The 15,048-nt window shown below is 34.6% G+C and overlaps 1 protein-coding gene across 1 annotated transcript in view; it reads left to right on the top strand.

Annotated features, from left to right (window-relative positions):
• The window catches only part of LOC137385857 (heparan-alpha-glucosaminide N-acetyltransferase-like), a 32,269-nt gene extending 17,433 nt beyond the window's left edge, over nucleotides 1-14,836 (top strand). Inside the window, exons 6-17 of the mRNA XM_068072435.1 lie at nucleotides 792-846; nucleotides 2,514-2,602; nucleotides 4,064-4,171; nucleotides 4,302-4,453; nucleotides 5,738-5,865; nucleotides 6,726-6,856; nucleotides 8,105-8,231; nucleotides 8,592-8,675; nucleotides 10,642-10,716; nucleotides 11,742-11,812; nucleotides 12,476-12,588; nucleotides 14,660-14,836. Coding sequence (XP_067928536.1) covers nucleotides 792-846; nucleotides 2,514-2,602; nucleotides 4,064-4,171; nucleotides 4,302-4,453; nucleotides 5,738-5,865; nucleotides 6,726-6,856; nucleotides 8,105-8,231; nucleotides 8,592-8,675; nucleotides 10,642-10,716; nucleotides 11,742-11,812; nucleotides 12,476-12,588; nucleotides 14,660-14,835 — 1,309 coding nt within the window. The 3' untranslated portion in view covers nucleotide 14,836. The remainder of the gene's footprint in view (nucleotides 1-791; nucleotides 847-2,513; nucleotides 2,603-4,063; nucleotides 4,172-4,301; nucleotides 4,454-5,737; nucleotides 5,866-6,725; nucleotides 6,857-8,104; nucleotides 8,232-8,591; nucleotides 8,676-10,641; nucleotides 10,717-11,741; nucleotides 11,813-12,475; nucleotides 12,589-14,659) is intronic.
• Nucleotides 14,837-15,048: the final 212 nt, after the last annotated feature.

Here is a 15,048-nt window from a genome sequence, read left to right on the forward strand (position 1 = left end):
GTATACGTGAATAAGCTGTCCTGCTCTGTTTGCATGGTTTGGAATTTTCATGGTTTCACGCAAATCTTTTAAGATACAATTCAATCTCAGTTTTTGATTATCTCTTATATTTTTGGCTTCTGATGCCAAACAAAAATCAAACCTTAAATTAACTTAGAGAAATTCGAACAAATTAAGGAAACTTGATTGCTTCCTCCAAGCCTCCTGGAATTAAGCTAAGAAAACCTGATGGTTGCTGACTGACGCTCTCTTTTGTTATCTGTGGTGTTCTACTGTTTTCTGCAGGCGTATTTGTTATGATTTACGAAATACTGACTGTGTTTTGTTTTCTGCATTTTATATCAGTGTACTATTTTTTTCGCATTTTATTAGAATAAAATGCACAAGCTATTTCTATACTTTTTGTTTTATACAAAAATCACTTTTTCGTTGTACACAAGTAAACAAGTCACGGGTCCGAACTGCTAGAAATACGTTCTCCAGCTCGGCCTTATCTTTGAATAGAATTAGTTATGAGAGACTCTGTACATTAGATACTACCTGCTCTCTTAATGAACCGCTATCGATAAAAAATTAAGTGCTTGAAACATTATTTTTAGTCTTGGAACAAATCGGATTTATTTACATTGTTTGTAGTTTTGGAATCGAGGCAATTCATTTTTGGAAAATTTCACTGGGATGGTTAAGGTCAAAAGCTGAGCTTAGACTATACCAAGTTTTATTAAATTCACACCTTAAGGTAGTTGTCGTTCTTATTATCATTAAATTGCTGAAATTTGTTTGGTGTACAGGTATAGGAGGTGGCAGTTTGCTAATTTCTCAAACAACGAACAGCTGGTCCAATCAGTAAGTTGCTTTAGTCATCTTTCTAGCCAATAGAAGACATACTAGTGTCTGTTCATTCACTACGACCTCTAATCAGGCTATAAAGTTACCCCTAACTAGCAGACGACCTTTTATTCCGTAGCTGATGTTGTTTTCATGGGAATTAGACTAAAAATAGACTGGTATTGACCTTTTTTTATTGTGACTGACCTTACAGATCTCTGAGAATCCTGTCATCATGATAATCATAATATTTGTGGGATCAAGGGTTAGTTATTTCATTAATATAGTGGGTAGTGGTTGTGACTCACTTTTCATTGTCACCTCATCCTTGAAAGTAGTATCATAATGTATACCTGAATGGTACAAGTAGTATCATGGTGTATACCTGAATGATACAAGTAGTATCATGGTGTATACCTGAATGATACAAGCAGTATCATGGTGTATACCTGAATAGTACAAGTAGTATCATGGTGTATACCTGAATGGTACAAGTAGTATCATGGTGTATACCTGAATAGTACAAGTAGTATCATGGTGTATACCTGAATGGTACAAGTAGTATCATGGTGTACACCTGAATGATACAAGTAGTATCATGGTGTATACCTGAATGATACAAGTAGTATCATGGTGTATACCTGAATAGTACAAGTAGTATCATGGTGTATACCTGAATGGTACAAGTAGTATCATTGTGTATACCTGAATGGTACAAATAGCATCATGGTGTATACCTGAATGGTACAAGTAGTATCATTGTGTATACCTGAATGGTACAAATAGCATCATGGTGTATCCCTGAATGGTACAAGTAGTATCATGGTGTATACCTGAATGGTACAAATAGCATCATGGTGTATACCTGAATGGTACAAGTATTATCATGATGTATCCCTGAATGGTACAAGTAGTATCATGGTGTATCCCTGAATGATACAAGTAGTATCATGGTGTATACCTGAATGATACAAGTAGTATCATGGTGTATACCTGAATGGTACAAGTAGTATCATGGTGTATACCTGAATAGTACAAGTAGTATCATGGTGTATACCTGAATGGTACAAGTAGTATCATGGTGTATACCTGAATGATACAAGTAGTATCATGGTGTATACCTGAATGATACAAGTAGTATCATGGTGTATCCCTGAATGGTACAAGTAGTATCATGGTGTATACCTGAATGGTACAAGTAGTATCATGGTGTACACCTGAATGATACAAGTAGTATCATGGTGTATACCTGAATGATACAAGTAGTATCATGGTGTATACCTGAATAGTACAAGTAGTATCATGGTGTATCCCTGAATGGTACAAGGAGTATCATGGTGTATACTTGAATGGTACAAGTAGTATCATGGTGTATCCCTGAATGGTACAAGTAGTATCATGGTGTATACCTGAATGGTACAAATAGTATAATAATGGTGTATACCTGAATGATACAAGTAGTATCATGGTGTATACCTGAATGGTACAAGTAGTATCATGGTGTATCCCTGAATGGTACAAGGAGTATCATGGTGTATACTTGAATGGTACAAGTAGTATGGTGTATCCCTGAATAGTTTAAGTAGTATCATGGTGTATACCTGAATGGTACAAAATCAGATCATTTTGTGTTGTGGCCATAGTTGTATTTTCACAGTTATAGAGCCGTGTCTTTCATCTTGTAGGATTTGGGATCTACCAACACCACTCCATCCGAGGGTGAACTGCAGATACGTAAACCAACTCGTCTTGCTTCTTTGGATACATTCCGAGGGTAAGTTGTATGCATTGCTGTTTTCTATCAGCATAAGGGTTTTTAAGCTGAGTTGCTTGCTATCCTATTGGTTTATCTGTTGGATTTCTTGTAATCTTATTAGTTATCTGTTGAATTTTTTGCTATCCTATTGGTTATCTGATGGGTTTCTTGCTATCTTATTGGTTTTCTGTTGGATTTCTTGCTATCCTATTGGTTATTTGTTGGATGTTGAGACACGAGGCAGCAGCAGTTCCTCTAAACTTGAAGAGATCTGCAGATGATTAGAGAATATTCAGATGATAGTAATTTAAACACATCAGGTATTTGATGCATGGAGAGGTCTGAGTTTGTAACAGTTTACTTAGCAAATCTAACGGATATGTCTATGGCATATCTCCTCTGTTGTATTTATTGTTCAAGGGTTTGTTTACTTAAAGGTTGACTTGCAACAAAATTCACATTAAAGTTATTTGATATGAAAAGATTCACCATGTCTTACTCTGTTGTGTTGTAGGTGCAAAATCTGTGGAAAGGTGATTACAAGCTCTTAAAAGCTCAAAAACGAACAGTTAATCGCAGCCACAAAGACCGCCGTAGTTTGGATTCACTTTCCAAAACGGCTCCAATGTGATCTCCAATGTGATGAAGTTGTGAGAGATGGTTTCGGTTTACACTTTCATGCAACCTTATTCGTCGAAATATTTTCACAAATATACTTCACGCATTCAATAAAACTATGTCTATTGTTCTTACGCGTCTATTTCATCGTCATCGTAATGCTGTCACTTTTAGCAGTGATATTTTATAACTTACCGTAAAAATTCGTTTATTTTTTAGCTTTAGCTTGAAAGAGTACATATCATTGTCTGATAATCATGACGAGCCTGTTGGTCATTTGTGATAATCGAAAAGTGCTGCAGAAATTATTTGCAAAGTATTGGGTCACATGATTAGATTACGACTTGCCGATTAGACCAAACCGAAACAAAACTGTAAAGTCGTGAGCATCTATATTTGATACGGGGTCTTCGGTAAAACCCGAAGTGTTTGTCATAAACTAGCGCTACAATAAGTTTTATATTGAGATTTTTATTGGCCTTTCAATTCACTTGAGAACATCACGTGACAAGACAATAACCACATTTCATGGCTACATCATTGAAATAAAGAGATTCCAATCTACGGCGGCTTTTCTTTTTTGAGCTTTTAAGAGCTTGTAATCACATTTCCACATATTTGGCACCTACAACACAGCAGATTAAGACATGGTGAATCTTTTGATACCAAATAACTGTAATGTGAATTTTATTGCAAGTCAACCTTTAATGGTGAGGCTGTAAATGACAAAAACTACATCCTCACATTTTCATAGACGAACGGCCCGAAAATAACCATGCAACTGTTATAAGTGAACATGCACCATTTCATACTTGGTCGGTTGTCTTACGATGGTTGGAGTTGTCTTATGTTGTCTTTTAGGCTCAGCCTGACCATCATGATATTTGTCAACTATGGAGGTGGAAAATACTGGTTTTTTGCTCACTCTTCATGGAATGGTTTGACTGTCGCTGACCTTGTCTTTCCTTGGTAAGTGCAATTAGAAACAAATTCTTCTCTGATATAGCTGCAAAAAGGTGAGGATGTTGTGCATTTGCTATTTGTTATTGGTCCACAGTAATTTATGGAAGATGCAGAATATTTCTAGCGTGTTTTGTAGGTTTGTTTTCATAATGGGCACAGCTTTGGCTTTTGTCTTCAGCTCTCATCATCGAAAGGGCAAGAGCAAGTGGCGCTTGTTCGTGCAAATAATCGTTCGATCTATAAAGTTATTTGTTCTAGGGCTAATGGTGAACTCTACGAGTGGAAGAGGTAAGGTCTATTTGATTGTTCTACTTGTTGCTTAAGCCTGGTTCCCATATCGATTGCAAGACACCGGCGGTAACTTGCGCAGCAAAATGCTTGCGACGCTAGGTCCGCCGGCAACTGTTCACATATAAAGCTACATTGCTAAACATTATCGCGAATTCAAATAAAACGTTCGCTCGCTATATCGTTTCTAAAATGGTGACCTTCGCCTGTACAGTTCATTTTGGGAAGGTTTTTCCTACGGCCTTATGCGAAATTTTAATTGTGCTAAACTATTGCATTGCCGCCGGCAACTACCAGCGGTACCCGGCGTGTAGGTTCCCATTTCACCGCTAATAGCCTGCAGTGCTGTCGCCCGTGCTTAGCGATGTATATGGGAACCAGGCTTTAGACCGCTTGTGTTTGTGTTGGTTGTCTAATGTTGTTGACTATGTGTGCCCCTTCTTATAAAATATCACTTGAAACTGTCACATAGCGTTTGTTTTGTGTAGCAGGTCAGCCATAGGAACATCAGTAGTTGTTCAATATTCAATAATATTAATACATATTATGACTATATATATTAATATATTTAATGTATACCGTAATATATATTGGTCATATAGAGAAAAATATGGTTAAGTTACTCAAGTTATTAGAAAAAGTTCTCATCGTAAAATGTGCTTTATAAGTCTCTCTTGTATTTATTAAAGCATTTTCACCACCTAATTAATGTAAAAGTTGGTTGGTTAAGCAATAAAAAGTTCTTAAATTTATTTAAAAATAAATTAATGCATTTTACCAATTTTAGAAAATGTCTTGCTTTCAAAAATCGCTTTCATTTGGTGGCTTTTTCCTCGAATTACCCACCTTTTGATCAATGGCTTTTCAAATGTTGTTTTGCTCACAATGGTACGTGGAACTTGTTTTGCAAATGAAATAATTGTTCTTGCTCGCTTAATAGCATCAAAATTTTAGAGGTTTCAAGCTACAAGTATTACAAACTAAGCCTGCTCCTATTATAATTAGGCATCCATAACTTACTATGCGTAGTATAAAAATGTTGCCTGAGGGATTACATGGCTGGCCTTGTAATGTTATAGTTTAAAGATATTTATTACTGAATCATATAATTTTATTTAAGTTGGTTGATGAATGTAACACGGTTAGACTGTCATGCAGTGATGTTCATTTCAATCTGGTCAAAACAGTTAACTATGGTAGTATGATTATCAATTACATGTACCATTATTATTAGTAGTATGATTACCAATTGTGCCATAACACTAGAGTTGTCTTCTCTCATAGGGCACCCGATTAAGTTAAGTGAGTTGAGAATTCCAGGAGTGCTGCAGAGATTCTCTCTCACTTACCTGATTGTCGCCCTCACAGAGCTCATTTGCTCTAGTGGCTACACCAGGCAGGTGCTGAATGAGGTATGTTAACCATCTATTGGTCTATCGGTGCATGAGCACTCCTCGCATTGCCGAGATTGCTTAGTACTAATTTCTATCAATTTTCTTTGTTTTTTCTTGTAAGTTATACACAGGTTGTCAGATCGGTTGATAAGATTTTATAGTGTTATTGCACCATTATCAAAAGACCGTTTAATTTAAAGTGGCTTCCTAATCAGGAACATTAAAATTTGGTTCTTTTTCAAAATTATCAAAAGTCACTCGGTATTGATATTTGTAAGCAATATCCTTTTATTTACATCTGCCAAATTTGCGTAAACTGGAGTTGAAGTTATCTTCTCATGTTAAAAGAAAGTTTGTGTTCTGTGGGCAAACAACTCTCAGTCTTCAAGCTTTTTCTATTAAGGTAAACTGTTCCAGTATTTGGTAAAATAAATAACAGAAGTGATTAGTGTAGCAAATAATTTTTTTGGTAAAAATAGCAAGTATCATTAGAAATAAGAGCTATAGAAATGGTAAACGAACATTGAACATAAAAGTTCATGAACATTTCTTCAAGCGATATTGTTGAAAACGCAGCTATGTAGGTACAGGCATTGACAATAGAACTATTATGACTTTTTCTCTCAACATGTTTAGCCAAAGATAGAATCAGTATTTTTCTAAAATTAGGTAGGTAGATTGAAGCATTTTATTTGAAATAATCTTGTTATCTATCACGGATAAATTTACATAGTTCTCTCATTGTTGAATTTTATAAACAGGATGTTTATTCCGAAAATCTGTAGAATATTAATTACATTTTTTATGTTTTTCAATATTTGTGCATTGTCCTGTATTTTTTTTCAGTCAGTTACTTAAAATAACAGTAATAATTTTAGGAGCCACGCTGGTACCACAGGCTACGAGATGTCATTCACTTTTGGCCGAGTTGGCTGGTTGCCATGACTTGTTTGGTCCTTCAGATTGTTATCACATTTGCAGTGCCATATGACATGGATGGCTGCCCTACGTATGTATATACGTACTTCTGTCATTTCTCACAGCTATTTATATGCTACCAAGTTGCAAGCATAAAACAGGTTCGTATCTGATGGTCTCGTTGAGGTCTCTGGTAACCTGATAATGCCGGAGTCTTCATTATTTCTAATAAGCCTTTTTCCCCAGCAATCATGGGAGATTGGCAACTTCTACTATGGATCTGCAATGGCTAGCAAATCATTCGCCAATCTATTGAATGCTTCAACAATACAATGGTCTATATTCACTTCGCCAAAGATATTGAACCATCAATTATTGATCACTGTTTATTATGAATACGGCACTTGTGTACACACGCCCTGGTCACGTGATGTCCTGAGGCTACATTAAATATTCAAGTTTATTTGTGTTTGGATATTCTCTGGTAGGTATGATATAATCTAGCAGTTTTAATTACACCAGATGAATACATGTATTCGTGGCTTCTGTGAATACATGTATTTTACTCAGTCTCTGCAGAGCCGAAGATAAGGCTGCCAGAACGCTGTTACTTTTGCAGACTGAAATGTCAGGTATTCTTGCGTTCACATCTTTGAATTGTAGTATTAACATAGCATTTACTATTCAAATAATTTTGTGATAAAATAAACTTGCTCATTTGATTCTGGTGGCTAGCTGAAGCGAGACATACTTTTCAGAATTTTCAGTTGACCTTTTGAGTGCTAACATCTGACTAGCCAAACTTGATCATACTCCCTGCAGAAATGTTTGACAGCCACAGTTTTCTTTACTATAACAAGACTCGTGTTCGTTCTTCTGTCCGAAGTCAGTCTTAGAGGTAAAAAAAAGATTGCTGTCGATGGGATTCGAACTCGCGTTATTCAGCTTGGTAGACCAACACTGTACCACCTGCACGGATCCAATTGTAGTATTTAACAATATTTGTACATATAGTTATTACCCTTAACAATCTCTCATGGCACACCAAACTGTCAAGGTACTAGTAATCACCGGTACTAGTAAGTTTTAACAGTAGATATTTAAATTAGGTAATGTTAGATACTGAAATTATTCTTCTTGCCATTATCAGAGCAAATGCCGTGTATGTACACTCATAAGTAAGGCCTACAGCGGCACTCTGCACCTACTAATGAAATATTATGGTGTATGTACACTCATAAGTAAGGCCTACAGCGGCACCCCGTACCTACTAGTGAAATATTATTCCTGGAAACAGACGTATCTATGTTGCTCTCTTACTATGATGATTTTGCTGCAGAGGATACATTGGTCCAGGAGGAATTTCAAAAGAGGGTGAGTACTTCAACTGCACCGGCGGCATAGCCAAGTATATAGACACTGCTGTTTTTGGAAAAAGACATATTTATCAGCATGGGACTTGCAAGGTATGTCACGCTTATTGTTGTTTGTTAGTTGAAATATAACAAGAATATGAAACTATATAAAATATACAGTTTGTTAAATTTTTGTAACAGAGTGTATTTATTATTTTGTTAGCTTCTAGCAGCTGTACAAAAATCCACAGTCATCCACAAAAATGAAAGAGTTAGTCATATTAGTCACTCGAATGTTTTTATTATGAGGTTTCTCCATCGTATTGATTTCTCTCTCTTCTACTTCAACAGCTGCTATTCTTAGTTTAGCAAACTTATCGTTATTATTACTATTATACATTTAGTATTTCATATCATCCGCTACCATGAGCTCTGTTTTATTTGACTGACTTTTATCAATTTGTTTTATAGAATTTATATCAGTGTCATAGCATGGAGCCTGAGGGGTTGCTTGGAACCCTCAACTCTATATTCCTTTGCTTCCTTGGAGTCCAGGTAATATATGTCATTATATTGTCTTTTGACTATGAATATATTGTATTTTTATTATAAATATTTTGTTTTTTAACTATAAATATGTGTATTTAGTGTTTAAAAATGGGAATATGCAGACTTGGAAGATTGATGTCGAGTGATGGCTATAGCTATACAAAAACTGAGTGTCTTCAATACAGTTAGACATTTCAATATTTAAGATATTAAAATTTTAAAAATAAGTTCATTTTTGACATTACTCTTACTTTGACATATTTTGAAATGTATCTACTTGTAAAATTTGCTGAACGTAAGCAAAGCCAAATGGTTAAAACCCAGAACAGTTTTATAAAGTTTTAGCCATAAATACTGATGCTCTCTGTCTTATGTTTGCTACTAATAAGTTTATTATTCCTTAGTGTTGGCTAACCGGGAGTTGTCTTATCTTTATTCATTTGTAAGGTTTCTGCTTCCCATGCCCAGATCCTGCCAGCATTGATGTTATGCTTATGTTATACGACATTAATAAATTGTTTCAGGAACGTTTACATTATAGGGATTTTACGTTATACGAACAGTAAAATACATGTAAATTGTCTAATCCGTTCCAATATCTTTCCAAACTCACCCCTTTGGGCAAACAAAAAAGCTAAACTTGACATAACTTATTTAATTTGTGGGATGTACCATAACTGCAGCATTATTAATTTGCATAGACAACTTATCTCCTTTTTATGATCAATCTCACTGGTTTTTATAGACTACGATTGCGGTGATTCTACAATAAGTTGATGGAGAGCGCACATCTTTGACGCTCATTCACAACGATTTGCTTATTTATCTAAACAGCGATGCGTACTCTTCAAAGCAAAACTAGCTACAATTATTTTATACGTTCACAAGAAAGCAATACAACATAATATTTTACAAAAAGCGATACTACCTGTTCGTCATCTATCCGTATTCAGGGGTCAAGGTTAGGATAAAAGAGAACTTTCAACGATACTCCAACTTATGACATTCAGATTGGTGGTCCGGCGCTGTAACAACTGCACCAATCGATTGCCTTTGTATCTATGAACAATGTGCAACGACCTTATTCTGTCTTGTCGACAAATCTGACGATCTATCACAACGAACTAGACTGTTGCAAAAGTTGTATACGTATATAATACTAGCTGTGCTATCCGACGTTGCCAGGGTAATAAAAATCAGCTTATAAACAATGAGAAGTAATGAGAGTTGCCTGCCACTTGCTATTAGCCTGGCACATTGCCAATGGAAATTTTGAGTATGTTTACTAATGAGAGCTATTCATCTCAGTGGCATTTTGCAATCACCCTACGTAATACGCAAAGTTGTTGGGTATTTGCTCCCTTGTAGCGGCATATATCGGCTAGTGAACAAATTAATCTCTGTGGCCTAATTGGTACCGCATCGGACTAGCGAACGGGAGGGTCCGAGATCAGATCTTCTCCGGTATGGATTCTTTATTCCAAGATTTAAACAGCTATAGCCGGAATGCAGACAGACACACATACTATGAAAAAGATATATATAGATAGAGGTGTGGTTGTAGGTATAGCGCTATACAAACGGTGGTTTTTCTTTCGCAATTGCGGCGAGATAGATTAACATTCAAATCGAATTTGAGAGCTCGTCTGACTTGGCGGTTTACGTAATGTGGAATTTTTACATAGAAGGAAGCAAAAATTTCACATAAATTTTTTACGTTAACTGGAATTCACATTATAGGAGATATACGTTATAGGACCGTCTACTGTATACCGAGTTGTATGCTCGTGCAATATATTGAGTAGTATGTTATGTATATGGGGTTTGTGTGCTCATGTTATATATTAAGTTGTACATATATATCTATGCTATATATTTGGGTTGTATGCTCATGTTATATATTGTGTTGTAAGCTCGTGTTATATATTGGGTCATATTGTATAATTGTTCATGTTATATATTTCATTGCCAGGCTGGGAGGATACTGGTGGCTTACGAATGTCCAAAGGCACGTGTCACACGTTGGCTCATCTGGTCTTTTCTTCTGGTAATACAGCTATTTGTTTTCCTTGTTATCATTTATGGTTTGAAATTTAATGACAGTAAATGTGTCCTTTGACTAATTTATCTTCATTGTATAGCATTGATAGAGGTTTGCTACACATTTGCTGCAATGTTTAATATCCACATAAATAGTTTTTTTACTTCACTTCTTGTTCAGAACCCAAAAGCAATGATAAATACTTTAAGGAATTACTTATAATATTAAAGCAAATGTGTTATATAATATATACAATGAATGATATAAAATGTTTAAATTATATATAAAACCAGAAAATTAAAATAACAATAAAGAAGTTTTTATTATTACTCTACTTCAGAGGCACATGAACGAAAATTATAGGTTCAGTGATGCCTCGTTTCGACGTTACAGTGAGTAATAGAAATGGGCAGTGTAACCGACTCGAGCTTACACTAACTATAGCATAAATTTAATTTATATATATTTACATTTTTTTATATTTTTGTGCTTTTGCTTACTAAACTGTAATGTGTTATGAGATTCACTGATGTCGTCTTCTAGAAATTACTTTGTATGTAGAAATAAATCATTGCTCAGTTTATTTTGTATTTTAAAAAATTCATATGTTGAGATGATTGTCAGCTAATGTTTGACTGTCCTTGACAATTTTTACGCGCAGTTATGTATTTTGAGGTAGCTTTAGGAACCTTCCCACAATGTTCGTCAACTGCATGGAAGATTTAATTGTCTGTTATTCAATGAACAGTTGATATAAAGATGTACAAAGGTGCAGTTTTTATTCTTGGTCAACCATTCAGAAATGGCTATAATAGTTATTCACCTGCACTCCATTATGGTTTACCTCGATTTTGAGTTTGTGCTCTCCTATTAACTCAATCTGAAGTCAAATTTAGTTAGTAAGTTTGCAATGTGCAACCAGCGTTCACATTCCATTTTAGACCAGTTCGCAAAAGTATAACATATTTTCTTAGTGTTCATATATTCTCATGTGAAAATATGTAGTATTCTAACTTCAGTTATTTTGGCAGGGAGGGATTGGTGCTTTGCTGTGCGGTGCATCTCAAAATGAAGGATGGATTCCTGTGAACAAGAATCTCTGGTACACATTATTATTATTGACTGATTGTAGTTGATAGATTCTTATGCATATATCTGTTTACATCTCAATATCACCTACATACATAACAATATATATTTATATATATGCATATATATATGTATACATATATATATTATAATATATATATTATACATTATATATATTATGATATATATTATAATATATATATATTATAATAAATATATATATTATAATAAATATATATATTATAATAAATATATATATTATAATATATATATATATTATAATAAATATACATATTATAATAAATATATATAATAATAGATATAATATATTATATATATTATAATATATATTATTATATAATTACATATAATTATGTTATATTAAATAACATAATTCTGTGCTTTCATAGAGTTAGTATTAAGAGATTGGATGTTCTTGGAGAGTAAGGCGTGAACAATGAATGTTTAGCTAAGAAATGTTTGAAGAGAACTAACCAAAGAATTGACAATTAAGAAAGCAGGCATATTAAGAATGTGATTACGCCACAGGGATCAGATTTTTCAAAGTGAGGCATTTGAAAGGCTTTAGTCAAAGTCTTCATTGACAAGAAAGGTAAAGTTTATATACATAATTTGTTATTACAAAGGCAGCGATTCAATTGCGCTGATGTTTTAGGTCCGCTTCCTATGTCATCATCATGGCTTCCATGGCTTTCCTTCTTCTTTCCTTTCTTTACGTCATCATAGATGTCAAGGAACTGTGGAGTGGTGCTCCATTGAAATACCCTGGTAGGTAACCTTCGTCCTTATCACGCCTATTAAGTGATCTAGAGGCACCATTGGCTATGCTTAACCTAGTGCAGTGCATTATTCTCACTTGGTTAACATTTCCTATACATTAATAATGTGATTCATTCAGTAAGTCAGTGAAGTGAGCAAATCTGCAATGCTATCTGTACTCCCTAGTGTCATTCATAGGCGTATGACGTATTTGTACATTCCATGAATACAAACCCTTGCCGATGAAGGAAAGGTTACTTTGCTTCCTTTTTTGGACTTGTACTGATGATTTGCTATTGGCTTTATTTTTTAACACAAATTCTTTTCCCTCTTATTCCAGATAACGATTATAATCAATTCTCTATCGATTGTAACTCCATATCTCATTCACTCACTGAATAATGAATGCAGATATCATTACATGTGGTGATAACAATGTTCTACGTGTAGAGACCGTTATATATGTCAAATGTCTGATAAACTGTATATATATTATAGTTAACAGCTATACATGTAGGCGCTAGCAACTTTCTCTAGTCTGTTAGTCTGTAGTTTTGGTCGTTTGTAGTAATCATTTATAAGTATTAATACAGGACTAACTCTGTGTATCCATGATTGATGGCAAAATATGGTGTATGGTTTTTGTTGACCTCTAATGCTTGCTATGATAATGAAACTTTCTCTAATGTCTTTGTCAAGGAAATGTCTCCTGGTGTGGTAGAAATGTTAGAGAAATTATTTAAATTAATTAAAACTGACACTAGGAGGATCATATAAACTTATGATAATTATCAGTAAGTGCTGCCAATGACCAGATGTGCAATAATTATCAGTAAGTGTTGCCAATGACCAGATGTGCAATAACTATCAGCAAGTGCTGCCAATGACCAGATGTGCAATAATTATCAGTAAGTGCTGCCAATGATCAGATGTGCAATAATTATCAGTAAGTGTTGCCAATGACCAGATGTGCAATAACTATCAGTAAGTGCTGCCAATGACCAGATGTGCAATAAATATCAGTAAGTGCTGCCAATGACCAGATGTGCAATAATTATCAGTAAGTGCTGCCAATGACCAGATGTGCAATAATTATCAGTAAGTGCTGCCAATGACCAGATGTGCAATAAATATCAGTAAGTGCTGCCAATGACCAGATGTGCAATAATTATCAGTAAGTGCTGCCAATGACCAGATGTGCAACACCATCTGATGATTAGAGAATATTTGTGGAGTGATAATCATAACATTGAATGAGCTTTCAGAAATGTTTAATGCATAAATATAGTATCGTGTTAAATTACTGTTTATTAAGGTGCGGAGTTGAAATTTGTAGGGTTTCATCTCGCTGCACAGCTAGTTACCATGAGTGCCTTTCAAGGCTTTACACCAACCAATCTTGTATTTATAAAATGGTAATATTCCCAGGGCTGAATGTGGAACTACCATGGAATCTGTAAAAACTCGAAACTTGTGCTCAATCATTGTGTGTAATTATTAAAAATAATCCATATCAATGTGGAATGATGGAGGATGTGGAATGCTGAACTCTTTGGACATAGACATAAATTGATGAGTAAATCTTTTCGTAGCTTAAAATTACTACACTCGGGCTACCAGTGTGTATTGTTTAACAGAACGGCTAATTTGGTGTGATGGAATGTTTCTTCAACTGCACCCCTAACATAAAATGTTGGGTGAATCTATGTACTGTATATAGGGTCTACTCTTGAAATGAATCACTGTGTCAAACAGTAGAATTGGGTCAGTATTGAACCTGTGCCATTTAGAATTTTTATAGTAGAATTTAATATTTACTTTTTATTAGACCTGCATCTCTGTGCCAAACGTATGAATGAACTCCTTTATCTATGATTAAAATGAATATTTATGTCTATGATAGAAATTAACCTTTTTGCATAATAAAATGAATTTGTGTGTCTATGATAGAAAATACATTAGTTGTAGGAAATCATTTGTATATTATTATTATCATCAATAACTCTCTATTGCAGGAGTAATCTGTTTTATTGTAGCAGTCGATATCTATCAACGAATTTACTTTTTATGTTTATTTTAGGAATGAATTCCATATTTGTGTATGTTGGATCAGAGACACTCGAGGACCTTGTGCCTATATCCTTCTATGTGGTACATACTCACCTCGCGCAACTTTTTCTCAACCTTTGGAGCACTACATTTTGGGTGCTTGTGTCTGCTTATATGTACTACAAAAACCTTTTTGTATCAGTATAACTCTTATAGAATGCCACAGCTCATACACTTGGACAGATGACAATCTGTGTTCTATGGCCATACAATTTAAAATATTTATTCTATTTTCATAATTAATATTGAGATTGTATTTCATTAGTGTTATTATATTATTATTGTCTTTTCGAAGCTGATGGAAACCAGAAATAGCAGGCGAACAAAAATTGAGCTCATAGTTTTGTATTCCCAAATATA

This window comes from Watersipora subatra, chromosome 1 (assembly GCF_963576615.1).
Source record: "Watersipora subatra chromosome 1, tzWatSuba1.1, whole genome shotgun sequence".
Taxonomy (NCBI): Eukaryota; Metazoa; Bryozoa; class Gymnolaemata; order Cheilostomatida; family Watersiporidae; genus Watersipora; species Watersipora subatra.